The sequence below is a fragment of the Morone saxatilis genome, unplaced genomic scaffold (assembly GCF_004916995.1).
Source record: "Morone saxatilis isolate NCDOM2014 unplaced genomic scaffold, NCSU_SB_2.0 Contig19, whole genome shotgun sequence".
NCBI classification, from domain to species: Eukaryota; Metazoa; Chordata; class Actinopteri; family Moronidae; genus Morone; species Morone saxatilis.
Genome location: NW_023339751.1, coordinates 10507700 through 10534785, shown reverse-complemented (window position 1 = coordinate 10534785; position 27086 = coordinate 10507700). Strand labels below are relative to the sequence as shown.

Here is a 27086-nt window from a genome sequence, read left to right as displayed (position 1 = left end):
AATGTTATTGTAACCTCTGCCATATACAGTATTCCTTCGCTTCAAGCTCTGCTGTGTAATTTATTGAGAAGTGTGCAGACAGAGGCCATCATCTTGACTTTTTCGACACAAAAAAGTCCAGAAGATGCTGCTCATTCCCTGCATGCTTCTCACCCCTTTAATTTCATCTTCGCTATTTTGAAAAGGAAGCTTTTCAGACTAAAACACATCTTGTCACATACACTGTGATTTATGAAAATGCACAATACAATTTACACAGTAGACCTCAGTCACTTCCACTTGTATTGCCTGTCGCCCTTCTTCTCCCTTTTCTTTTTCCCTCTCTCTCCCCTTTCTCTCACATCTCGCCTCACTCTTACGTTTCCCCCCTCTCCCTCTTTGCTTCTGCTCCACCCTATAATCACGCCGGTTCATGGCTCTCATTTGGAGTGGTATATATAGCAGTAATTGTCAGGGTGCAGTACGGAGACTGGGCAGAGCATGTGTACTCTCTCACAGGGCTGTTTTGCAATAAATCTGGTAGTGGAGAGGAGAGGATTGGGATGGGGAGGTGGGGGGGGGAGAGCATGCAAGCACTTGCGCACACATAAAGATACATTCACTTATACACAATGCTCAAACAATACAATGAGCACATAGAGAAGTAGATAACATTTTCCAAGCACCTAAGAAAAGACATTGTACTAATTTGCAAGCGCTCTCTTTGCATCTGTAAGTCATTATATCTCACTGACTATTCATTTACTCTCTCAATGGGCCAGACATGGAAATTGAATGTCTCTCATAATGTGTTTTTCACTCAACAGGATGGGACAATTATGCAAATGCATTCATTATTCAGGAACGCATAATCCTTATTTGTAAATATTAACAACCCCAGGTGATGAGTTGGGCCTTGTGTGTCAGGTGGTCTGCTTATGATTCATGAGCACATGGAAACACACTCACATAACACTGTGTATACATACAAAATAATGAAAACAGGTAAATCAATTACAAGTGGAAGAAAACACTAATGAGCCTTCTCATCAGCTTCATAGATAATACAGAAGCAGCTCGTCACCCGTGAACGTGATAAAAAGCAAGTCATCATGAGGGCCGCACAAAACCAGACACTTCCCATTATCAAAGCTGCCACGTGGCTTTCAGTAAAGACATTCCTGAACAATAATCTAAAGTTTGATCACTAAAATCCTTAATCATGTCTGTCTGCCGTATAAACCATGGAACACTGCTTCCAAAAGAGAAAACCTGTTATGCAGTCCAGTTGTTTGTATGTGTGTGTGTATGTGTGTGTGACAGGGTGGGGGTTTCCTTGTAGCTTGTATGGACAGGTCTGTCATTCAGAGAGTGCACACAGTCTCCATTGTAGAGCCGCCTGTGGTCCCCATCAGGTCAGGGTGGGGTGGCAAGGGGGCCTCCCGAATAAAAACACTTGCTGCAAACAGGAAGTGGGCCTGTAAGGATAAAACAAGAACTGCGTGGCCGAGTGTTTATGAATAGAGTTTGGTAATATTTCCTCAACTCTTTGTTTCTCTTTCTTGATGGAGTGATTCAGTTTGCTTGGGTTTAACTTTGGAAGTACGTCCACACATGTCCTCACTGGACAAGACTGGGCCTTCCTGGAGATGTAATCAAGTTCTTTTAAAGCAAGTTCCAGACACTAGTATCTAACGTCTGTTGATGAGATAATTTGAGTTCTTTCAATGGTAGTGACATGTTTCTGAACAAGTGAAACTGCACAGATAGCAAGTGGATTTATTTTTAACCTGCACTTTCATATTTAAAAAGTTGAACAGAATAAAAATAAAACATTTTAAGACCTAATATAAGATAATCTGTGAAGTCCACTATACTTGTTTACAGTATATGTGCATTGCCTATGTGTTTATAGGAATGAAGTTTGCTTAAAGTGCATGAAAGGATGCTGAATGTGTGAGTACACTCCATGAACCCAGGTGCTCTGCTTTCAAGTATTGCTTTCCTGTTTGCCCAGCAGCTGTTTCATCCCAGCGAGAGACCACTTCACAGCTCCGCTGTTTTCTTTCTGGGTGGACTTGTCAGCTCTGATCAAATCAGACTTTTGTTAAGAGTAAATTTCCTTTCCAGACATAGCTGATTACTCCACCCACTTCTACCAGATTTGATATGCTTGAATTTAGTCATTAATTCCTGGCAACTTTTGTGTATTTTTGTTACTGAAATGGTAAGGCGATTTCTCGGTTCTCATGAGGGGCAGTGTTTGCAAAGGATTAAGTCACAGAAAATCTAACAGCTTGAAAGGGTTGTCTTTGGGCAGCCAAGTCATTTTAGGGGAAACTTTGTAAAATAAAGTTCCAGTATTACACCGGCCTTTAAGTATCTAAAAACCAAGAACCCACAGTGCTTGAGTAACCAGTTTGGACAGATCATATCTCGCCACAAAATAACTCACATGTATCAGAGCAGGTGGAAGAAAAATGCTGCTTCTTGACGCAGAGGAAACATACAATTGGAGCCACTTTGTCATCAACAAATATTCTGCAGGATCATGAATTAACAGCAAGAAGGAGGCAGGAAGCAGAGGACAGCTTTGTATGTGATGAAGTTTTATTGATTCACAGTAATGATGAATGAATGGATTGTTCTGCAACTGAAATTTGCTTCTGACTCAGCCAGTGTCTATCCATAGTTATCCTAACTTTCCTCAAGGAAAAACATAACAAAACGTATCACCTTTATACCTTAATTTTTTACCTGCAAAATAAACATGTGGGTACAGATTACTTTTTGTAAGAGTGCTGACAAAAGAAAACATTTCCAGTTCATTTGGTGTTATCATGTATGCATCACAGCTAAAAGCAACCTAAATCACATCAAAATGGCATGTTATTTTTACTCCTTTAGATGAGGTCAAAGTCCCTGAGAGCACAGCGTTCTATGAATGTGATTGTAGATAAGCACCACGTAGCTCACACTCTCAGCTTTAAAGACAAAATAAAAGCATAACTGGCCATGGGAAAAAAATGTCCCAGTGCTATGTCTACAGCATGGGTACAAATACAGTAATATAATGAGAGTGGTAAATGTGAACCAACTTAAGCTATGGAATGATATATAATTTTAAATAACACACAGAACAGACCATAGTAATATGTCAATAGCAACTGTACACAAGCACAAAACAACAGAAAAGCAATCACTCATTTTATCATAACATTTGGATCTCCAACAGTTTTTAGTAATAGGGCTGACTGTGTTTGGCAAGGTGTGCCTGACTATAAAAGGTTATTCTAAAAAGCTACAAATTCTTCCTGAGCCTTATTCGTGGAGTCATAAAGGCCCAGTGAGTAGGAAGATAATCTGTTAAAGGGATTAATGAAGTCTACAGTTGTCTTTATGAGTGACGTGTCCTTTCCACAACGTGTCCTGGAAACTGTCCATTAGAAAAACCACCTTAACAAGTTCAACCACTCAGACAATAAGCCAAACACATCAAACACATTAATGGAGTCAAACACGAATAACACAAGTTCCATGTTGTAAAGAAAATGGAGTTGCATCATTGTTTGGTGTGGAGCTACAAGGTTAGCAAAGAAAGTGTAGAAAGACACAGTATATTTTAGCGGGCCCAGCTTAAGTAAAATAAGGCCACTGTTTACTGTGTTGATGCATGAATTGAGGAGTTTATTTTTCTCCCAGACAAACATGTTTTTCTCATTGGGGAGCTGAAAATGCCAACTTGTGGTCTCTGTATGGCTGCCTACAAAAAGGCTGGTAGTAAAAACTGTATGTCTGCGTAAGTCCTTCTCCAAACTTAATCCCTTTCTCTCTTTCTGTCTTACTTTCTCGTTCTTTCTTTAAATCATCGTCTCCCTCACTAAATCTCTCAGAAAGTCAGAATCTGTGTAAAGATGGAACTCCAGATTCTTGCTCTTTCCCTGATTCCATAAGAAACAATTCCATAGTGTTTCTTTATAAAGCACATGCTATATCCCTAACCTTAACCGTAACCTTAAGTCTAACCCAAACAGACATAATTAAAAGGCTTTTTATATGCTCTCAAAACCCAGCCTGCCTGCCTACCACAATACTGTGGTTTTGTCAGGCCGGTTCTCCCGCCCATCAGAGAGGCTGGAAGAGAAAACTGTACAGTTACAGTTGTTTTAATAACTAAAATAAAATAAATCAACTATTATTTATCTGCATCATGGGAACTTACTAATACTATCCTGCAACTACTGTATGAAATCAGTTTTTCCACCCTGGTTAATTATGTCAGAAAAATAAAAAATATATTCAGTACTGTTAAATAAAAGCTTGCTAACAAACTCTTTACTGAGCATGCTGTATATGTGTGAAGTCCAGGAATAAATAAAGTAACAGCATAAATAGTACATTGTATATGAAAACTAAACACAAATCTTATATTTCACTTTCTGAAAATTAAAACACAACAGAGTATTTTTTCAGATACCACCTTAAAAAGTCAATTTGGTGGCTAATTAAAAAAGTATGGGGGCAAAACTAGAATACTGATGTTTAAAAGATAAAGTGCTTTGTTCCATAAAAATCATCTGACCATTTCTTACCTACTCTAGATGAGAAGCAAAACTTTGTAGCACGACTACACTTTTATAAAACAATGATTTTGTTAAAAACCAAAGCAAAGATAAAATACCTAAATAACTGTAAAAGAAAACTACCCAAAATGCATTGTACAACACTCTTCACCTGAAATGTAGTGAGGTTAATATAACGACATACAGTATTGTTAAAGAGCACCAATATTGAAGTAATGTAAAAGCGCAACAATTACAAAGGATCCAATAAGTAAAGAATTTGTTTGAAATAATGTCAACAGAGCCAATTACCATACCTTTGCTACATGTGCATTAAATCAGCCTTTTGTGACAAATTAAACAAACTCACAATATATATTTTTTTTTTCTTCAAAGATTTTCATATCTTCTAGCTTGGGAATGATATTTCCCAACAGCACCGACTTCCCCGTTGTCTTTGTGACAGATTAGTTATCGCGACATTAAGGTCTTTCATGCGTGTACATTTTGAATAACTAACTTAAGTTACTAGTCGTCCACATTCACAAAAATCTGTATAGTTTGAATCAATATCCAATATCTTCTTACTTAACTAGTAAAAAACATGTTGAGCTGTCTGGCACCTGTTCCACTCTTGCTGTCAATGGAGTCTCTGCAATGGTCGCTGCGGTGTTTATGATGATCTTATGAATATTTTATCCACATCTGCCAAGGAGATGAACAGGCGCCGTTCTGTGTGTTCTCTGTTATTGCGGGTCCTAAGGTCCCAAGGGCCTGGGGCCATCGACCTCAGCCCATCCTGAGTTGTCTCTGGGCCCCACTGGAAGGCCTTCGTACTGGGCCCTGGGATGGGCTACACAAAGTTGTTTGTGATTTGCCTCTGGTGCTCAAACAGGTCTTCAATCTCTGCACTGTATGCATCACCTAGAAGGGAAAAAAAGACCATAGCTATCAGTGACAGAAGAGGGAAGGAACTGATGATGAGGATGAGAAAGAGGAAAAGGGTTTTCTGCGCTCACCTGCGTGGCATCCATACATATAAGCTCTGTGGCCATCATATTTGCACCGACATCTCATGACATTGTTCATAAAGTCAGACTCAGCCATGTCCATTGAGGGGTTGACTTCCACCTGCAAAAGACACGTATGATTGTTGACTGTTGACTGTTGACAACAAGCATAGATCCAATATCACAACAGCTGTTGTTTCTGACCTTATGACTTACAGCGGCGTATTTCATCATCACAACAAACATTTATTAGGAAACAGCGAGAGTTTATCACTTTGTTGTTCTCACTTTCATCTAATACTGTATCTCCAGCGGGTCAGGCACATGGTCAAACAAGGAACAAGTCTCCTCTCTCTACACACTGAGAAAGCCATTTCAATAAAGAGCAGTTGGATGTAAAATTGTTAGAGGGCCTGTTATTAAACAGCACTCGTGGCTGGTATTGTTTTTATAGTCTATCCCTTTCTCATCTATAAAAAGCTGGATGACTTTTCCATACAGTATTCCTATTTGGAAAGATAAATACACTATAGACACAAGGTTCTCATGGAATGATGTTCACTTGGTAGTGTACAGCTAGGCATATGGACTGAACAACATGTGGCAGTAAAACACTTGCTTTTAACATGTTCTGCAAAGCACGAAACACACTGGTAGATCTTTCTAAGGAAAGCCTATCGTAAAATACTTTATAACTTGTATGAAAACATGTAACAAAGAGAGTCCTGCCCACACAAAACATGACAACTGGCTGCATAAGAGATTACGCAACTTTACAGATCGAGTTCATACCGCAGTGTAGCCCCCAGCTCCTGCAGAGGCTCTGCTCCTCATACCAACATAGGTATGCAATGATAAAGACTGAATTAGCCTAAAATTGACGTCTGTTGCAATACAGTAGTTATGCATAGGCATGTTTATGTGTCTGAAATCTGTCTTATTCTGAGTGCTGCCATACGCTGTACTAATAGTCTGTCATTTGCAGAGCAGCTCTATAACTGCTGATACAACCAATTCTCTTAATCCGGTCTGGTGATAATACTGAGAAGCCATTTACTCTAATAGCTGCTCTGTAAACTGCTACACCCACTTTAAGTACATGTTACAAACAGCTACAGGGAGAAAGAAGGCAAACTACACAAAAACTTAAAAAACTTAGTGAATGCACAAAAACTCTTCTCTCTTAATTTCTCAGGGTAAATTACAGTGTTGGACCGGTGTGTACGAGGGTTTTTGCAGAGGGCTGGCTCAGTGGCAGAATGTGTTACTCAGTGAGAAAGTGGCAATAAAAATAAAAACAGGGCAAGAGGAATTCCTTGGTGGCAAATTAGCCGTTCCTAATGGAAGGGGGGACTAGCTGCTGTTGGCTACAGGGAGGCAATAGTTAAATTGGGTAATTGGTGTGTTTCATTAGCAGTGGGTGGTTCAAGGGGAGGCCTGCTCAACCTTTCTGTAAAGCCCAGGATCAGAAAAGTCAGGCATCATCTGCACTTTACTAGATAAATGAGAGAACACAGAGCAGAGAAGCAGAGCTGTTGTAAAAGATGTTTGTATTTTTCCAATTCTGCAGCCTTGGTGAAAAACTAACTCCCGGCTTGGCTTACTTTGCAGTTTCTCTTTTTTCCCCCTCTCTTATTCTTCTCAGTTGAATTTGGCTACGTCCCCTTAGTGCCGGTCTCCTCAAGTGACCCTGACCTTTTCCCTTTAAGTAGTTTTTCCAATTCTCCATTTCTGGCCTCTATCATTCATTCCTTCTTTCCGCCTCCACATTGTGCTGTAGCAATGTACTACTTTATAATTATACATGCTTAAAATACATCCAGTCGGCACATATATGTTTGTGTCAAGTCTATTATGAGTAAATTAAATAAATCTATTTTCAATAGAAGAGAAGAGAAGTGTAATTACAAAGATTGAGTGTGACCTCTCAGACAAACTGGGTTAACAGCAGTAATTATCAGTCAGTCAGGCACACTGTAACCAGTCTTCAACAGCTGGAAGGTAATTGGCAGCATGAGATCTGAAGACTACTGCATACCATGGTCAGATCAGTAGTCTAAACTGGAAATGGAGGATAATGGGATATAGAGCCCTTGATGTGTTTTAGTGTAGTAGCCACAATGACTCGACTGATTGACCCTGGTCAAAGTAATAACAGACAGAGGAATGGTTGAGGTGATGACTGTGATGAGGTAGGTCAGGAGGTTTTACTGAAATAGATGGAAAACCCCAACAAATCGTGAAGAAGTCCACCTTAAGAGCCTGTGAACCTCTTTCTTATTATCTAAATCTTTGCCTTCATAGGAATAGTTAAACATTTGGGGAATTTTTTTTATTTGATTTCTTGCCAAGAGTTAGATTTCTACTGCTCTCATACCTGTACACTAAATGTTATCTGTTAGCTTAGCTTAGCAGAAAGACTGGAAATGGGGAAACGGTACGCCTGGCTCTGTCCAAGGGTAACACAATCCACATATCAGCTCCTCTAAAGCTGACTATATGTTGCAAAAGGGGGAGATGTGAAAAACACAAAATGACTTCTGACCTGGAAGATGTAGTCTCCTGGCCGTACATCTGTCACGTCAATCCACTGGCAGTCGATATCATGGCGATATGTATCCCAACAGCCCACAGAGATGCCCTGATCACCCATGTTATAGCAGGAGAACCGCTTCTGGAGTCCTAACACACATACAAACACACCAACAACATTATCAATCACAGCATCAAAGCTCATTTGATGCTTGGCACTCCCTGTTATTTTTAAGAGCCTTTAGCTTCCTGAATTGTGTTAGACCACATATGAACTCTGCTTCTTCATGAGTTATTTCATCCATGATATAATAAATAAATGGAGAGTGAACAAACAACAACAGCAGTGATCTAATACATTAACCACAAAGTAAAAATCTAAATAGCTTTAGCTGAAATATTGATATTAATTTCCTGTCACTAATGGGAAAGACTATTTACCGGGACTCATGAATAGTGGTGAACATTACCATCGGGGCAGTAAGTGTCCTCCAGACAGAAACTAGCCTTGTGTCCCTCTGCAATCCTCGTGCCATTCAGAGTCAGCAGGTCGTAATGTGTGAACACCTCGATGCTGTGATAGTGCCTAGGACGACAGAAGGAAAAGTCCAGGTGAGAGTGTGTACGTCTGTGTGCATTTACACTAAGTGAACACTGGCTCCCTATGGCCTGTAGCCTAATGACCTCACTGCTTGAACATGAGCGTGGGTGTCACCGTAACACCTCTCATAGAAGCTTGTTTTAGGGCCGGCTTGGTTGAGATGTTTACTCACTCTGAGTGAATGGAGGGCTTTGAAACTCACATCCATAGCTCTGATGTGTTGTTGTAACAAACTGAGGCGGACCTGACCATGCGTGAGCTACCCTGTCCTTTGTATAACACCCGAACTGTGGTAACTGGATTGGTTCAACCGTCATTTCCACAGACACGTGCTGCAGGGCGGCTAATGAATTTGGAGAGATGACAACAATGTTTCAGGCCACCCGTAATTTACTGGGACACATCATACACAGCCAATACTGTGGCCTTCAAGTGGCTCCTTCTTCTCTCATGACGACAGGCCGGAAAGTGCTCTCGTCATGTGACAAGAAACCAACTGACTGAGGTGAGCAAACTAAGAGGTAGAGTGGAATGTGTTAAGAGTAGACCTGAGGACAATATTTCATCTATTTACAACTAATGGACAAAATGCTGCTGCGGCCTGGTGGCAGACAAAGGCTCTTATGTTTAATGCCTATGTTGCACGCTACCTGCAGACCCCTCGTCAAACCAGAGATCACACTTCAGCGTGTTTTCTTTCCAGGTAGCAATTGAACGCAATTAAATTAAATATAACTCAAATAACTCAGCATGGAGGGAGCTATGTCATTAATGCACGTACAAGCAATCTTGTGCGAGAAACAGGTGTTTGTCAGAGTATTTTTCACAGCCTCTAAAAACCACAGCTCACCCGTTTTCAGGACACTCTAAACCACAGTCACTTAGAATAATCATAAGGGCAACCACAACATCCCACAAATAGTAAGTATTTAAACAGTTCTTTCCATTGCAACAACCTACACACCACACAGCGATGTAACACCTTCATAAACTCCTCAGGGATGCTCTACCTGTGACACTGGTGCCATGTCCAGCTCTCTCTTGTTGCTTTGGGTCTGAAATCTGACCGACCCAGGTTCATGATGCGGGAGGAGAAGCGCAGCAGGCGTCGGTGGCCATAAGGCCAGTTCATCCTGGCAGCAGACGAGGACAGACAGTTCTCCTCATTGGCACAGGTCAGCAAGTGGAGGGGTCGGTCTTCCAGGTAGGCTGTTTCCTGGACCAGCTGGGCATCCAGAACGAGGTCAGGTGCCGCTGAAGTAGGTCAGATGTGAGAGGTTATGTGAGGATTCAAAGAAATTTAAAATCAGAGGAGCTACAGGAAGATGGCTCCACTTACTGTCTGAACAGCTGACCCCCGCAGCCTTATTTCCACCTCCCCGAGGACAATGGACATGGTTGTTGCGACGACACTGTTGAATTGAAAACTCTGTGCCCACACAATGAGTGCCACTGAGAATCACATCAGCTGCATTTGGGTCACCCGACCAGTACCAGGTCTCCTGTGAAAGGGAGGGCATGGGGGTGGGGTGACAGGACATCAGGTATTCTATCAATGAGCAGTATCATAGCTCATTGTCCACCAAAGTGGATATAGGGGCTGCGACTATGGATTGGCCTCCATGTGTTCATTTGTTTAAACATCTGTTTGTTTGTTCTGTCATCAATTACTCAGACACTGCTGATAGGATTTTGACAAATCTTAGAGGAATGATGCCTCAAACTACTCTAGTCTGATGTTTTCAAATTTGCACTTATTGGTTTAGAGGTGGGAGTGCCACATTGCTCCAGGACATCATGCCCACAATTGTAGACACTGATGATCTGAAAAGTTGGCGGTTGTACGTTGTGGCATTGTCAAAATGACCCAGGTTAGGGGGTGGCACTACAATCAGAGATCAATGCTTCCTCAGTTATAGATGCTCTGTTGGTCAGGGGGACTGTTACCTGATGAGCACTGGCAGCGAAGCCCAGGCCGAGCTGTCTGCACACCACCATGGCCTCGTTGATGCCCCAGTTCTCACTACAGACAGAGCCCCAGCGCTTACGACCCCCAACCTCAATCAACACCTCCACACGGCCTTCTGACGGGACTCTACCACCAGCAAGCCGCACCTGGAAATCCATTAGATCAAAGGGATTAAATGGGTGATGAGCTATCAGTGAAAGCTGATAAGTGTATGTTTTGTGTAGTTTTCATACCGCGTTCTCTATGCCGGTCTTAGGGACGTTACAGCGTACTGAGGCATCCTGGCTGTGTTTGAATGTCCACGGTTGAACTTCCTGGAAGTAGCAGTCTAGGATGGAGCGCTCTGACCCCATACACTGGACACTGTTCATATGAATAGGTCCTGTACCTGTAGCGGGAAGATGAGGTTTAAAGACTACCCTGACAAATAGAAAACAGGGACAATACAGAAATCAAAAGAGCTTGGAGATAACTGCAGGACAACATTTCTTGTGCACTGCTTAGGGCCACCCAACATAGACCCAACATAATGAGATTAACAGGCTTTATCACGCAATGGAGCACAAAGGCACACTCTGTATTTCTTTTTAAGTGTGCTTTCTTTACTTTATCGTCAAACCAAGAATGAAAACTTGCCACGACAAAAGGCTCCTGCAAGCCAAGCAGAAGAGCCAGCAACATCAACTTTGAGGATCTGTCATGCCTCATTACCACCATTCTGTTGCTTTAGGCACAACAACAACAAAATTGTGTGTAGTCCACCACCCTGGGTGAGCAAACAAGACCAAGTCTGTGTCAACAAAATAAAAGACTTTCACTAGTATTCGTTTGACGTTTAAAACCAGATAATTTCCAAACATACAAGATGGTGGAAAAAAAAACTTAAAATGGTGTGAAAGCAAACAGCTCCTGCCATAATGATTGTAGCATATGAAAACAGAACAAACTATGGCTTCTGTATTTTCTTAAAACAAAAGGCACAAAATGCAAACTTGGAGATGAGGTTGAAATAAACACAACCAAAACCACATAAACTGGGGGAAAGAGAGAAAAACCAAGAAAGAAGGGTGAAAAAGAAGATGACTGAAATGGTAGGGACCAGATTGCAGGCAAACCCAATCTGTCTCTGTGTTGGTTTGGTAGATTGCAGGCTTGCTTCCATACTGGTCACCATGCGTGGGTTCACACGTAAGAAAAAGACACATCTAAACCACTTCCGCCTCTATCTGTATGGTAAAGGCCATAAACTAGATCTAAACTCCCACTGTTTAAGTTATCAAGACAAACACGAGGCCCACTTGAGGGATCCTCAAAATGAACAGTGACATGTATTTAAACCTTAGTTCGGGAAATCCACGAAAACCCGAAATAAAATCCAAGAACTGGCCACACACACTTAACAGGCACACAACACGAGCAATCAGGGTGTTTTACTCCCTTATGTACGTATAGTACACTAAATGTATATGTACTTCACAGGCCAAATTACACAGTAAAATAACAATGTTGGCCAAGAAAGGAAATAGAAACATCGTCCCTGTAATTTAAATCAATGATGGTGATGATAAATGAAATGATGATGGGTGTTGGCAGATGGAGTTTGAACTGATCTTAGAACATTTTCTTCACTTTCATTCCTCCTGACATTAGCTTCCATAAACTTCAACATAGAATGTCAAAGATTGACAGCAGATACAGCTATGCAAGCAACACTGAGGCATAATATAAATGTGGTAGCTTAAATTCAGAATTTACAAGAAAAAGGTTGAGCTTGATTGCCATATAATTAGAATTGGCAGATGCCACAGATCATTTGGACAGATTAGAAAATTGACTTTAGGGGATGGAAATAGGGTAACATCGGTCACATTCTTGTTGAGAATAGTACAAATAGTTGGTTAGTGGTTACAAGGGAAACCCTGTTCTTTTCCTCTCTGAAATTACACTCCATTTTAGGCACATTAATGTAGTGTGTGTAGTGTTTTTCTTTCCATGGAACGTCTCTTTCTATGCCTCTTTCTAACAAAAACCTTCTGTCATCAGACAGATCTGTTTCTTAGCCAAGTGCTAAAATCATTTAAATTTGTAAATAGGTCTGTCTGCCTGTGGGCTTTAGATGGCAGAAGCCAACCACCATCAAAGTAATGTTTCCTTTGACAAATATATTTCAAAGCTGTCTAACAAGTTATGAGGTGACACTTCACTTATCTCAGTGGGGGATTCTGTGCGCTTGAGTGTGTGTGTGTCGAGTGTCTCTGTATACCTCCCTCGCAGATAACTTTATATGTGCAAGCAAGTGTTTCAACAAATCTGATGAGTGAGACCACACTCGAAGCCAGAACCTCTGATTGGCAGACTGTCTACCACCCTCTCGAGCCAACCTGCCAGTCGACCACAACCTGTATCACATTATCACATTTAATCATCATAAATAATTCAACACTCACTGTGGGGTCCTGATGCTAGACTGCTGACTGAAAGATTTGAAAGTAATCATGAGAAGTGCCATGTGTAATACATTGTGATGTGAATAGTGTATTACCATCTATCTCAAAATGTTTATGATATAATGATTTTAAAAAGAAATGAACTGTATGCACAACTCAAACATTTGTACTACATTTAAAAAAAACTCATGTTCAGGATTTCTTCTTTCTCAGTGATGGATCTAAGAATCTAATTTAGGCCTTTTCTAACAACATATACCCCTGTGTTTATGTGGCCTTCGAGCACGTGGAAAATTATATGTCAGTAAAATGTCTAACAGGCTGCATGCTATAGAAAAGAAGCTGTGAGAGGACTTTGTAGTCCAATCATCCTGCAATGGCAGCGTATATGTAAGGGTAAGACAGAGACAGACAAAAAGTGAGAGTACTGTACAGACAGTATGTATATTTATGTGTGTTTAAGTTAGTCTATAGCCCCCTTTTTTAATTGTGTGCAAGTGCAAAGACAAACCCAAAGTCTTGTGCACTGTGGGTGAAGTTGAATAAAGATCTGGAGGTTGTGGCGATTAATAAATAGACTCAGCCAGTCACATCACTGGTTGTTCTAAAACAGCTGTGCCAATCCAAGTGACGCATGAACAGAATAACTGCTTCTCCAGAAGGCCAGATTTTTTAACAGTTATTTAGTACAATGATGATAGAAGCGAAAACATGTTTGGTGAAGCAGTTTATATGATCGCATCAATCTAACACAACTTCATAAGTCATATTTCTACAGTTTTTCACATTGTAAATGGTTACATCATCAACTTAAAATGCAGTGTTTGCTTTGTAATGCATTTGAAGAATGAAAGACAAATGGCTGATTTTCTTTTAATAACTTGGAAAGGCAGTGACACACAGGATTAATGAGCTCCAGTAATCCGATGTCTGTTGCATAAACAGGTAGAATACCGAGTTGTAGCTGACCAGTTTGATGTTTGTAGTGGTGTGTGCTTTTTCTGGAGCAGCCTGGTATCATTTTCATTTATTTGTTCAAAGAGCATTATTGCCTTATGTCTGCACATTTTCTCCAAGTATTTACTGTACTACTTTTAATAAAATCATCAAAGTGGCAGCTGAGTCAAACAGAGAGCCAAAAACAGACGTGGTTCTGAGACGTCTACCCTCAGTGCAAGGTCTAAGACACATTTCAACCAAAATACTAACACATTACTTTGCGCTGCCTCATTTGAATGAATATCCCATCTGTTTGCGCCTCTCCTCCCACCTGTGCACCAATATACCAAATAGATGGGCAAAGCCAATTTCAAGGTCAGACAAATATCAATTGGTTGGAGTGTCGCCTGCGCCGCCACAAGAACAAAACTCTAAGTGTGTGAGTGAGTGAGTGAATCACCAGCTCAGGAAACAAGCTATAGGAAACCTGCATTTCTAGGAGTGAGACAGCAGTAATATGAGGTAAAAGTGGAGGGTGAACCTGCCATTTGTCAAACCAATTATTACACACACACACACACACACAATTGCACACTTGCACATACACAAATGTGGCTTGTGGTTAGATCAAGGAAAACCTATTTTTGGTAGAAAATTAAAAGCTTTTCGGCCCCTCCTGACAATTAAACACCTCTGCTTCAGACTGCTGGAACCTTGATGAACCTGAACACTGACACAACGACTAAAGGTGGTGATTGAAACCAGACGACAAGGGCTGTGAAGCCTGGTGCAATGTAAGTCCCCTTAGAGCAGCCAACTGAACTTAAGATCTGCTAGACTCATCAAAAAGAAAGGTAGTATAAATGACATCATCTACAGAAAACCCAATTTATGAGGTTAAAAAGTAAAAGGGACTTATCCAACACATACAAAAATATCCTTTCTATGATCAACTAAACCTGGAGACTGTCATCCCACATTTCATCTCCATCAGCATGATTAGAGACTACACCCTAGCCTGAGGCATGGGGAAGCCGTTCTCACATCTCGTAAGGGTGGGGACACCACTGGCGCAGCTGGATACTCACTGAATCTGTGTATCACCAAAGCTGGAAATTTAAAATCGAAGGAAAAAGACCACAGCACTCACACAGTGAGTGAATCAAAAGCTTGCTTGAAGATTGCAAGATTATGTCTGTGGATTTAGTTACCAAATGCCAATGTTAACCACCGTGGCTTATGGTATTACATTTTGAGTGTGTGTGTGTGAGTGTGTGTGTGCACATGTGCATGATGTTTAGGCAGCTGGAAGCCCTGGCACAGGACTCATGTAATCACAGCTGGAAATACTGCAATCAACACATTTGCAGCTTCACAAGGTGACATACACAGACAGACAAACACACGAGCCCATACATTATCTGATCAGTCAGGGCAGACGGGTGCGGCATCTAAGATAAGCAAAAGATAAGCGAAACATTTGAACAATCTCCCAGTCTTCTCTGAAAGACCATGACGCATGATAAACACATTCAAACATCCAAATTGCAGACTCAAAACAACCAGATCAAATGTGGAGTTCTCCAGAATTTCCAGTCGAGGTTGTGAAAGTCTTTGCTCTGATCAACAGCACTTCTATCTCTTACCTTGACCCATAAAGGCTCCGTGCAGGGCATCCTTGGCAGTACCGAAGCCCAGTTCTCTGCACACCACGGTGGCTGCAGTTCTTTCCCACATGTGGTCTACGATGGTCCCCCATTTTCCGTCTCGGAGCACCTCCACACGACCCTCACCCAGCCTGGGGCCAGCCTTCAGACGCACAGGCTGTACAGGGCAGCAAAGGGAATATAACTCAGCTTACACTTACATGCACACACTGTATAACTGTGCCTAACTGTGTTAATCTTACCACAACTGGATAAGGAGCCTGGGGTCTTCCTGAGGAGATTCGAGCAAACTGTGGTCCTGGTACACATTTGACTACTGCATGTCTCCCATTCTTACATGGGGTGGGACTACGGGGGATTGACAGCTGAGCAAGGCACTCAGACAGGGTATTCTCATTGCCCAGACAGTGAACTTTTTCTACCCAGAATCCCTTCTTCTTTGACATGACACTCAATCTAGAAAGAAGAGAACGTTTTTGTTAGTATATTCTTAAAGCCCCTAAAAAGTTGGTTTTAAATCTTTAGTATTTCTCAGTAACATTAAATATGTCAACTGAATTGATCAACAATCAAGAAAAACCTCCTTAGTTACTCTATATTATATTGAGTTCAACACTCAAAAACTCAACTAATCTGTTACTTTAAGACTGCGTGGGTTTGGTTTGATCAGATTTGACTAACCATGCTGGAAACATAAGCAAACAACCCCACGTTTGATCACATTTTGCTAAACTCTGATGGGTGCATGGAAATATGTGATATATGCAGATAGTTGACTTTTAATACCTTGTTGAAGGATCTGCAACCTTGGTATCCCATATTTTCCTGTGAAAGAAGCGAAGAGCAGAGATGGATGTTAGTTTTATCAGATCCGTATATCTGTTGAGGTTACCAACACACACATATCACCCAGTGGGGTGACCTGGGTCACTGGTTTGTCATGCAAAGAGGTAGTGACTGTAGGATATACTGTAGCATCTGCTGTTTGTTTTATATGTGACCTGGCCACACAGGAGGGATTTCTGCCACAGCGAGTAGCGGCAGAAACACATGAAAAGAAAAGTAGTCTAACAGGGGTACTTGGTGATGACTTAAAATAGTTACAGCTCAGACGCTGACTTTATCGAAAAAAATGGATCATACAGCTCCAAATAGAACTTCTGTATATAAAACCAGAATGACTTGCATGCATGCGGCTTTGTGGTGAGCGTAAAAGTTAGGTATACTGATGGCAATGACTGGTATAGTTTCAAGAAAATGCACTGTTCTTGTTCTCTTTCAGCAACTTCACTTTCCTTCTCTCTTTTTTGCTTTGTAAGTCCAGTAGCATATATTTCCATCTGGAATGTGGGCTGCTTGCTATTTACCATGTTTATGTTTAGAGTGGCCAGTGTATCATATGTTCCTGAGCTATAAGGCAACAGTACTTCCTGTCACCAACAGGAATGTGCTGCTGGGTAATTTTTATCCAAATCACCCACCTTCCTGCATTAATTCTGATGTACTTGCCCTTTAAACTAACATAGTTTAACATACCCTTTGGATATAAGACTTTAGCATTGCTTGTTGCAATGTAACAGAGCTTTGTACATAACTACAGGATGTAAGCACTATAAAAGGCTAAAAAAAACAAACAACATATTTTGAACTTTATTTTTAACCTCAAAGCCACATGCCATCCCAAAAAATCATGACATTCAACATCAATGATGTACAACATTTCTGGGAAAACAGGGTTTGACCAAGCACGATATACAAACAAAAACTCTGGCACCGCGCCGCGGTGCACGTCCGAGAAATGCCAGAATAAAAAAAAGATTTATGCATCAAGTAGGCTGGCTGACTCGGGAGAGCGGTGGAGAGGAAAGCCTTCTGTTCTCTTGGCAGACACGCAAAGCAGACATGCCACACAGACCATGCCAGGACATCCTCAAACCACTGCAAAGTGCATCCACCATCACCGACATTCACATCAATTACACCAAAACACTCAGAGATACACACGCTACAGCCTGACTGATGTTTGAAAGGTCCCTCAGCACAGCTGTTCTTTATACAACAAGTGCTGCTGGAATTTTGACCTCTTCAGTCTTTTACCCTTCTCCATGTACACTGGAAGTAGGTGAAGTTGCCTACTACAGAGCTCATTGTTAGCCAATGTTGGTATATAACAGATATTCTGGTGGTGCTATATAAGCTTGTTGAAAAAGTTCTTTACAATATTCAATGTCCATTCACACCCTGATGCAAGGTGAACTGACCATCAGAAGCTATTTGGGGTTCAGTGTCTTTCACTGTTGTCCAGAATATGTTTATTGAGCTCTAAAATGTACAGCTGGCATTCCTCAAAATGAAATGGTGAGGTGTAGTTTCCATTAAAATACCTTTGACACCACCTTGTGCATTGCACATCAGCATGGCATTACAGGCTTAAATGTTTCTTTGCAACATTAAAAATACTCTTATGCTGACTTCTTTAAAGAAACAAACATGTCTAAGGATAAGTACAGGCAGGTCAATATTTGAATTTCTGTCATGAACTCTAGACATTCCTCTTAAGGTAAAGTTTAAAAAAAAAAAAAAAACTCTTTGCAAAACAAACTGAGGATGTTGGAATCAATAGAAGCATTGTCATCAACATGATGTTATGTAGATGGCTGTGTGAAGTCATGGACTGCTGAGAGAACACTTTCCAAAATCACATAACAACTTGTTTCCTGATTCTGTAAGTCAATAAGCCAGAAGAGACCTCTCATCAAAAATATTTTAAAAGTATTTGGTAAGGAAAACAAGCATACTTTCATTTCAGCATGCAATTGAAACTCCTATTTTTAACTGAAACACTTCAAATGGACTTCAGGTTGTTTCTCAGGCCCATTTGAAGCACAAATGCAGTTCTGAAGAGCTCAATGAAGTTCTTAAAAGCTAAAACAGACTTCTTGCTACCTTTCAAGTTATATCAAACATTTGACTTGAGGCAGAAAAAACCCATAATTTCACGTGCATGGCTCTAAATAAAGCCGTTTGTGATGTCACGAGACCTGCTGTAAATGGCGACTGACATATTGTATGGAATCTACCACTTATTCTTTACAGTGTCTTGAAGTACACTTGTAAAATATCTTAAATGTGTCTACCATGTGGCTCTGCATGTCATCGGGGATAGACAGTGAGGAGCATACACATACACACACATTTTCTCATGAGGCAAACATGTCTGTGACTTGTTTGTGACCTCACCACAGACCAATCAGCTAACCATTTTCCCTCTTCAGAAACCAACAGGACTACTATACAGACTATAAATGATCCCTTCAGGTCTTTCATTTGACTGAACTACAGCACTGTCTGTTAATGCTGAACTTCATTCAAGGAAAATAATATGCATACATGTCACTTTTTGAATATATATCATCAAATAATTAACAATTAGGTCTTTCTCTCAGTTATGAAAGCTTTAATTAATTCTATATAAAGGCATGTGACTGTAATAGGTAGTATGGCCTGTATGTGAGTACTTCTCCGCAAGCTATGTGCTGAACAGACAGCTTCAGAATTAGTTTGTTTTCCACCTCCATAGCATTCATCAGCTTTGCTTAACCCAACAGTGTATCCAGCACTTGTTGTGGAGCCAAGAGAACAGAGGCTAATGATAGGGAGTCCCACCCGCCTGTTAAAAGACAAGCCTCACACCACCGTTTAGGTTTCATCACACTCACACTGCTCCAATGTGTCTTTTGTTCATTTAAAAATGCTCAAGATTTATCTTTAAAAAATCAGTAATACAAAAGTCAGGGTCCCTATCAGATTTAAATAATACCATGCGCATTGCGATGTAAACTTTTTCTATTTGTACTACCAAATGCATATTCTGAGCTATTCTTGCCACAAGCAGGCCTTGTTTGAACAAAAATGGTATCTTCAGCAGAAAACACAACACAATTTGGATACTTGGGAACATTTTAACAGGGTTTAAACTTTATGCTCCTTTAAAAATGTTGAACCTTTTTTAACCTATGCTAGGGGTACCAAGGATGCTATAATATATTACCATTACCACCTGGTTCACGAAATGCTTATTCTGCTCATTAGGTGGCATTAGAGTGCTTGAAACAATTTTTTCTTATCTTAAGTTACCATAATGGTACACCACACGCTCAGCTGAAGAAAAATGAAAAAACAAAAAAAGGCCAAAATGAAACATTATTTCTCAAAGCCAACATTAAATTTTTTAAAGAGATTTAATTACCCTACTTTGAGTATCTATGAAAAAGATCTTGCATGTCAAATAGTTCCATGCCAACCAGAGCGAGCTGAAAAAATCACCACGCTTCAACTCAGTTTTTAAAATCCGGCTTCCACAGTCTGTTCCGGGCCACAGAAATAGCCACCGGTAAGCATACAGAAATTAAAAGATGGTGAAATAAATTAGAGAGAAGGTCATTGAGGAAGATCACACAGACATCAGACAGGAAAACCAGACTTGGTCACTCAAAATGTCACCCAAAAGCCTAAAAATGATACCCTTATCGTAAGAAAATTCTGGCTAAAACATAATTAAACATAAAATACCAGTTAAGTCCCCAAATCACTATGGTGACAGAGGAAGACAGACAGCTGCTGACACAGCGGGCCGCGCTGCAAACTGCAGCTGTAATTGGACATATTTCACACGAGCAAGCAAAAATCTGGCTCGTCTGCCTGCAGCTCTTGTTCGTTCTCTCCATCTCCTCTTTCTCCTGTTACTCTCTTCCTGCTCCTTTGCCATCTCCGTCTTACTCTCTCTCACACACACAGCTATAATTGGGGGTGTTTTTTTCACTCTCAGCAGAAACCCCGGAGAGCCTCGGTCCTGACCAACCTGTAATTACAGCATCTTCAGAGTCTCATCCAAGAGACACAGGGAGCCGAGAGACATGGCATGATCTGGGATTTCTAAGAATGGACTGAGAGACTTGGAGCAAGGTGGAGAAACAGGGGGGAGTGTCACTGGCTAAATATGGACAAACCATGCAATACAATCCTAAGCTTTTCTGGCGTCCATTAAAGTGGAAGATGTTACATGGAAACTGAACATCATATTGTCACAAACCCGATTTTTATTTTGTTTTGTAATTATAATGACAGTGGCAATTTCAGTCAGAGTGAAATCCTTACAATTACGCCTAAGTCAAGGCCTGAAACAGCATTACCTTTATTTCAAGTATTCCTCTGTTTATAACTGCCAGTTATATATAAACATCCCAATACAATAACAAATATAGGGTTTCATCCTGATTTTAGAAACCAAATACGGTAAAAGAACTCGAGTATAACACTGGCAGCTAAGGCACTGAGGCATGTGTACACCTAGAACCACTTTGAAGTCAGAAACATATGTGAGGGAGAGGGAACAAATATGAATTTGTGGAGATAGAAAACAGGTACAGATTTGGAAACAAACACATCATCGTGGTTCGGACCAGTATAGCTTCTGAGGCTACAGCAAAACACCAGGTCATACCCCGGACAGGCAGACCAAGATGTATCATGTCACGACCAGAGCCTTATAATTTACACACACAATAAAAAAAAAATCAACATATTTATCCAACCTTCATTTAGAAGCGGATATGTTGGATAAACACACTTATACATATGCTATTGTTCAAGTTTCTTTTCCTTGACCTTAGAGGGAGACTTAAAAACAAAATCCTGAAACAGCCAGTGAGCAGATTCCCTGCAGGTTTCACTCCAAGCCCTTCAAGCTACAGCAGCCCTGTCCTCCTCTGTCATATCTCTCTTCTTGGTGAGCAGCCAAGTCTCTTATGTTGCAGTCACGCAAATCTACCCATCTAATTCCTCACTCAACTATTACTTGTAATTCTCATCTCCCATTCTTTGCATCAAGCGTCGAATCTGCGGTGCGATAGAAAATGGAAGAGAGGCATGAAAAGCATCAGACCTGCAATGCGGGGAAGTTGTGCTCTAATAAATGATCCTGTACAGATGGTGTACAAAGTCAGGCCGGGGCTGTACAACGACACCTCATTCTGAGGACCTTTTATTACTGAAGATATGATGCCTGATGATGCCCTCCTCCAACAATAGAATCCAGTTATAGCGTCACTGTGTTCCCAATAACACAGAGTTCAGGGGAGATAGCTAAATTCAAGGGCGATGCAGAAAATCTTTCAGCGAGTGAGCCAGTGCACCAATAGGGGCAGTTTGTAAAGTCAATAAAAAGTTAGAAAAGTCTATAAAACAAATAAGTTACCCCCTCAACAGTTACAGCCTTTCAGAAGCAAGAGGAATCTAGCACCTACAGTACAGAGCAGATGTTGCGGTCTGTCGCCAGTTGAGTCAGAATAACGCCAGCCAAGAGAGGGAAGGAATAGCTAAAATGTGAATCACCTAGAGCCGGCAGCTCTCCAGAAGCAAGATCCAACTGGGTCCACCTTCTACTGAGGACAGCGAATGGTCAGACACTATTCATTCTTATAATAGCAATGGAGTAATTCTCTGCTAATGTGTGGTCCCACAGCGGTTTAAGAGCAGAACCTTCCCAAAAACCACTGTCAATGTTTTTTCTTTCAGTGGGAGGAGAGGGAGTGTAAATCTGTGTCAAAGGGGCAGAACACCTAAATATAATGCATTTAAGCATTGGTCTCATTGGGACAGTGCTTGCATGAGAGTATGTACGTGTACATGCTTGGACATGGTATTCGAACCTCAACACTTTTAAAAAGGAACAGCTTGACATTTTGGAAAATATGCTTATTCGCTTTCTTGTCAGCATTTAAATGAGAAGATTGATACTCTTATGTCTGTCAGTTGATGTGTAGCTTTAAGCAGCAGCTGGTTAGCTTAGCATAAAGATTGGAAATAGGGGGAAATGGCTATCCTGGCTCTGTCCAAAGGTAACAAAATCCACCAACCAAAACCCCTTGTAAAATGGCAAATGTAATTCTTTTGTTTGATTTGGACAGAGCAATGCTAACCCTTGTTTCCAGTCTTTATGCTAAGCTAAGCTAACCGCCGCTGGCTCGAGCTATACATTTTTACCATACAGATATCAGGGGGCCAAAAGTACCAAAACCAAGGATTGAATGCTGTTTTACTTATCCTTTAATAAGTTATTGAGTTATTGAGTGTTTGATTTAGTCATATTTTTCCTAATTTGTGTGGGTGTTTTATTTAGGAAAGTTCTGTTTCGGTAACTCTGTCTCAAGACAAAATGAAACACTGATGAATTTGTGAAGTTTGGTTTCTTTTGTTAAATCCTTATTGAACACAATTCTGTTTCCTGAAGTCATATATTGAAAGCTGTGTTGTTCGGTTATTGGTACCAAGACAAAGTATTGTATTGGCAACTGTATCAGAAAAACTTCAAATGATGCCAAGTGCTAGTATACACACACACACACACACACACACACAGTTAAAGTGGGATGTAATAGTGAAGAAGAGATGCATGGCTGACTCAAGCCTGCAGATGCTGCACTGCCAATAAGACGAGTCGCTTCACAAAGACCCTCATCCCCCAATAGCTACCCCTGTCTCACACATGGTATCAATGGGAGAGTTAAAGCACAATCAGCAGTGAAATTACACCTCGGCATGAGAATCTAAAAGTTAAAGTGGGGCTGTTTGTCTGAGAGCTGCAAGCTGAAGATAGCATCAGAGAGAGACAGGGAGAGAGAGAGTGAGAGAGAGGTAATGAGGTGAGCAGAGGTGATTTGCCTAGCGAGGGGTGTAGAGAAAGGGCAGAAGAGAGGGGACAGGGATCCCTTTATCATCATCGTGAGGCTGAGGGAGGGAGGGGGAAAAAAGGGGGACATGGGGGGAGAAGTAGCTGGGGGAGAAAGATAAGCCCAAAAAAAAAGGCCTTTACTCAAAGCGGCTTTAAACGGGATGCCACTGTTGTTTTTTTATTCTTCAGGATGTGTTTTTATTTGCTTAACAATGGGATGAATGGCATAGCATGTTGGCCTTCTGAACTACCGTCAGCAGCCCACTGTTAGGTAATCCAATAATGTGAGTTCATAAAGGTGGATTGGGATTCTCTCAGTGCAGCTAGGAGAAAAAAAAATCATACTCACTTGTATGTTTTGACATTGTGCTTAGTAGCCTCTGGAAAGCCGAGCATCCCACACACAACCCGGCTGCTGTTGAGACTCCAACCCAGGTCACAAACCTGCCTCCATCTACCAGCGTGCTTCACTTCCACCACACCCTCTGTGATCAGGCTCTTCCTCTTGGTAGCCATGAGGATGGGACGAAGACGGACCTCTTCGATTTGCACCTTAGTCCGCCCCTTGAGGTTGAAGATATATATCACATCTACAGTAGGATGTATTTTGAAGGAAAACAGAGAAATGTATCAGAAGTGAACTAACGTACCTGGTAGTGGTGTCTTTGGAACCTTGGGATCTCTTGTGGGTGTCCGTTTCCATAATACCCGTACCCCTGATGCCCGCGGGAGGCCACGAGACCCTGCCACTGAGGTGCGGGGCTGCCATTGGGTCTGGCGGCGGTGGTGTAGCCTCTGCTGGCTGTCAGATCCAGCCTGCGCTCAGAAGTGCACACCACCCCCAAGTCTTCAGAGTGTTTACAGTCATTCACCCCCCAACCGTTGTGTTTGCAGTCCTTCAAGGACTTCTCTGAGCCGTCACAACGTACATTATCCATCCATATTGGACCTTGTGAAAGGATAAACAATCAATTACTTCATTCATTGTGATTTTCATTGATTGCTCAATGGACAGACTGGGCAATGCATCTACACAAGGGCCTGAATCAGTCCCTAAACACCTTACACTTGACTTTTACTGGCACGCTGATTTAGGGTTGCACCTTAGCGGCGTGTTAAGCAGTAGATACACAGTATTTTACAAGGCAGCGTGCTGTAGATCCTGCTCCTTGAATCCACTCAACCTTCTCTTTAATTTGGATTTAAAAGCAGCAGTAAAGAATGTACATAAACCACAGCAAGTGTTGCACAACTCTGGCAAGCGAATGCTGTCATTATTCTGAAACAAATGCCCTTTTTGGCCCATATATTTCCTCCTGTAGCCTGCCAGGAGACCTTAACGAGATGTAGACTCCAATCCCACAACAAGTTATCTTTGTCACTTTTTTTATGATGTTAGTTATTTTGGATGTCTTAATTGGTGGACCTTATATGAAGCCACACACAAGATCACTATAGTATGGATGTTTTAGTAAAGACAGGTTGGGATAAACTGGTCCAAAATGGCTGCCTGCCATTAAATCTGAGACATCTATAATCTAATAAATGTAAGAGAATAATAGGAAAACCTCAGGTGAAATTCATATAATTAATAATAGCTTTGTTCCAGTCAAAGCAACATTACGTAAGAATTGGTAACTTGGCGCCCCAATTTCAGAGTGCAGTACATAGTACAAGAACAGGCGTTCTGGGTGCTGAGAAGGAATTACAGAGGTAATATTCTCCCTATTACAAGTCAGTACATCATCAACATGATTTTGAAGATGTTATTTTGAGGTAAAGTAATTGCATAATGTTGCTTTAAGTGCATCAGTAAGCCACCAGGGAGCCAGCATGCACACTGGCAGGGCTCTGAAACAGTTAGGCCTAAAGCTAAATGGACTGCAGCCCTTATTGATATGAATTACGTTGTGGTTTTCCTGCTACGGCATATGAAAAATGTGTAGGCCTATCACACCCAGTCAGTTTGTCTGTCTTAGTCTGCAAACATATAAGATAAGATAAGATATTTGACCTTTCTTCAGTAACATTCAGACTACTAAAAGTGGCTCCAGTGTAATTAGGTACAGGAAGCGCTCTCACCCTCTCCCTCTCCATACTTGGCGCTGTGTGCCCACGTTATACCACCCTGGAAGCCCAGCTCTCGGCACACCACGTTGGCCATTTTGATGTCCACTTCATCATCGCAGACGGTCCCCCAGGTGTTGTTGTGCAGCACCTCCACGCGCCCTTCGTTCGGTCCTCGCGCATAGTTGCCCGCCAAACGCACCTTGGCGGCGGGTGCGCGAGCCGCCCTGCGCTGAGAGGTCGCGCTCCTCCGTGGTTCGGCGCGAGCGGGACAGGAGGAGGAGAGACAGCAGGAGGAGGAGGAGGAGGAGGAAGCTCAAGCGGAGGGTGCGGGTCATCGTGACTGAGAGGAGGGGGGGTCTGCAGGTAAACGTTGAAACACTCATGAATCAAGTTGGTTCCACTTTTGTTGAATTGTATGGCTTTGCAGGTTGTTTCATTCATTTTTTGTTAAATTGACCAGTGGAGTTATTTAACTTTGACACTGTCAATTAAGCAGCCAGTTTAGAGCTAGAGGCTAATTCCTCTGTAATGAGAAATATGTATCATCACTTTTAGATTCGTGCTCAGACTTAAACTGCAGTGCATTAAAAATGAGTAGGTGTTAAACAGACAGCCACCGGGGTGTTTGGTTATTAAACGGAACAACGGTGACATCCTCTGGACAAAATAGTTCAGGTCATGGCAGAGTACAGACACCAGGAAGGAATCCATTATCAATAAATGAATGGCGTACTGAGACAGTTACCATTGCAGCGGGAGCTTATCTGTCCACAACCAGAGGGTTAAAACTTGATTTATAGTCCCATATTTGATGTGAGTCACTGCTGCAACATCAATCTGGCATTGATGCATTGGAAGCCAAAACGCATAAAATGAATGCTTCTCACTCATGGCAAAACATAGGCATATAATTAAAGATACACCAACGCACTTCTGTAATGCAATTCACGTGAATTAACATTCCTCAAGGCTAACTAACCAGACAGGAACACAAGGCAGGTTTTAACTGGAGGTTAACAAGTGACAAACAAGAACGCAGTAGTGGAGACAGACGCTGAAACACTAAATCACTGCAGGCCACAGGACAACACTTTGTTTACGTTTGTTTACTGTGATGATAAAATTACAAAGGGAACAAACCAGCAACAAGCAAATAGAGACTGGCTTCAGTAAATCACAGTGAGAAAAATGTAGCCTGTGTTTCATGAAGCCTTATTCTGTGTATGTGTTGTTAGAGCTTCACTCAATGTAAGAACAAACTTTAAAACATCTAGTATTTCATCTAAATGGCTGACCTAAAGCAGCTTTACAGCTAACAGTTGTTTTTTTTTTTATATTAATCTAGTTAAATAAAACGAAAGAATCCAGAGTGGAGAAAAGCATCTGAACCCTTAATACACCTGTTACACATGCACTCAGATGCTGTATAAATAAAAAAATAAAAAAAAAATAACTGTAAAACCAAGTGAAAATGAGTGAAAATAAGAATATTATTTTCCAAGAAAAATGTAAGAGTAGAAGGGAAGGTGAAAGTTCACTCACCTGGCAGGCAGCAGATGTTTACAGTGGTGGACGTCA

General features: G+C 41.3%; 1 protein-coding gene across 1 annotated transcript; it reads right to left on the bottom strand.

Moving 5' to 3' along the window:
- Positions 1-2589: 2589 nt before the first annotated feature.
- Positions 2590-25843, bottom strand: loxl4 (lysyl oxidase-like 4). Its single transcript, XM_035662959.1, is given in 15 exon segments — positions 2590-5465; positions 5561-5672; positions 8097-8233; positions 8554-8669; positions 9695-9938; positions 10024-10186; positions 10632-10799; positions 10887-11041; positions 15686-15863; positions 15949-16162; positions 16493-16531; positions 23788-24002; positions 24089-24387; positions 25521-25795; positions 25797-25843. Coding segments are annotated over 15 exon segments (2433 nt in total). The 3' UTR covers positions 2590-5394.
- Between the last annotated feature and the right edge of the window lie 1243 nt (positions 25844-27086).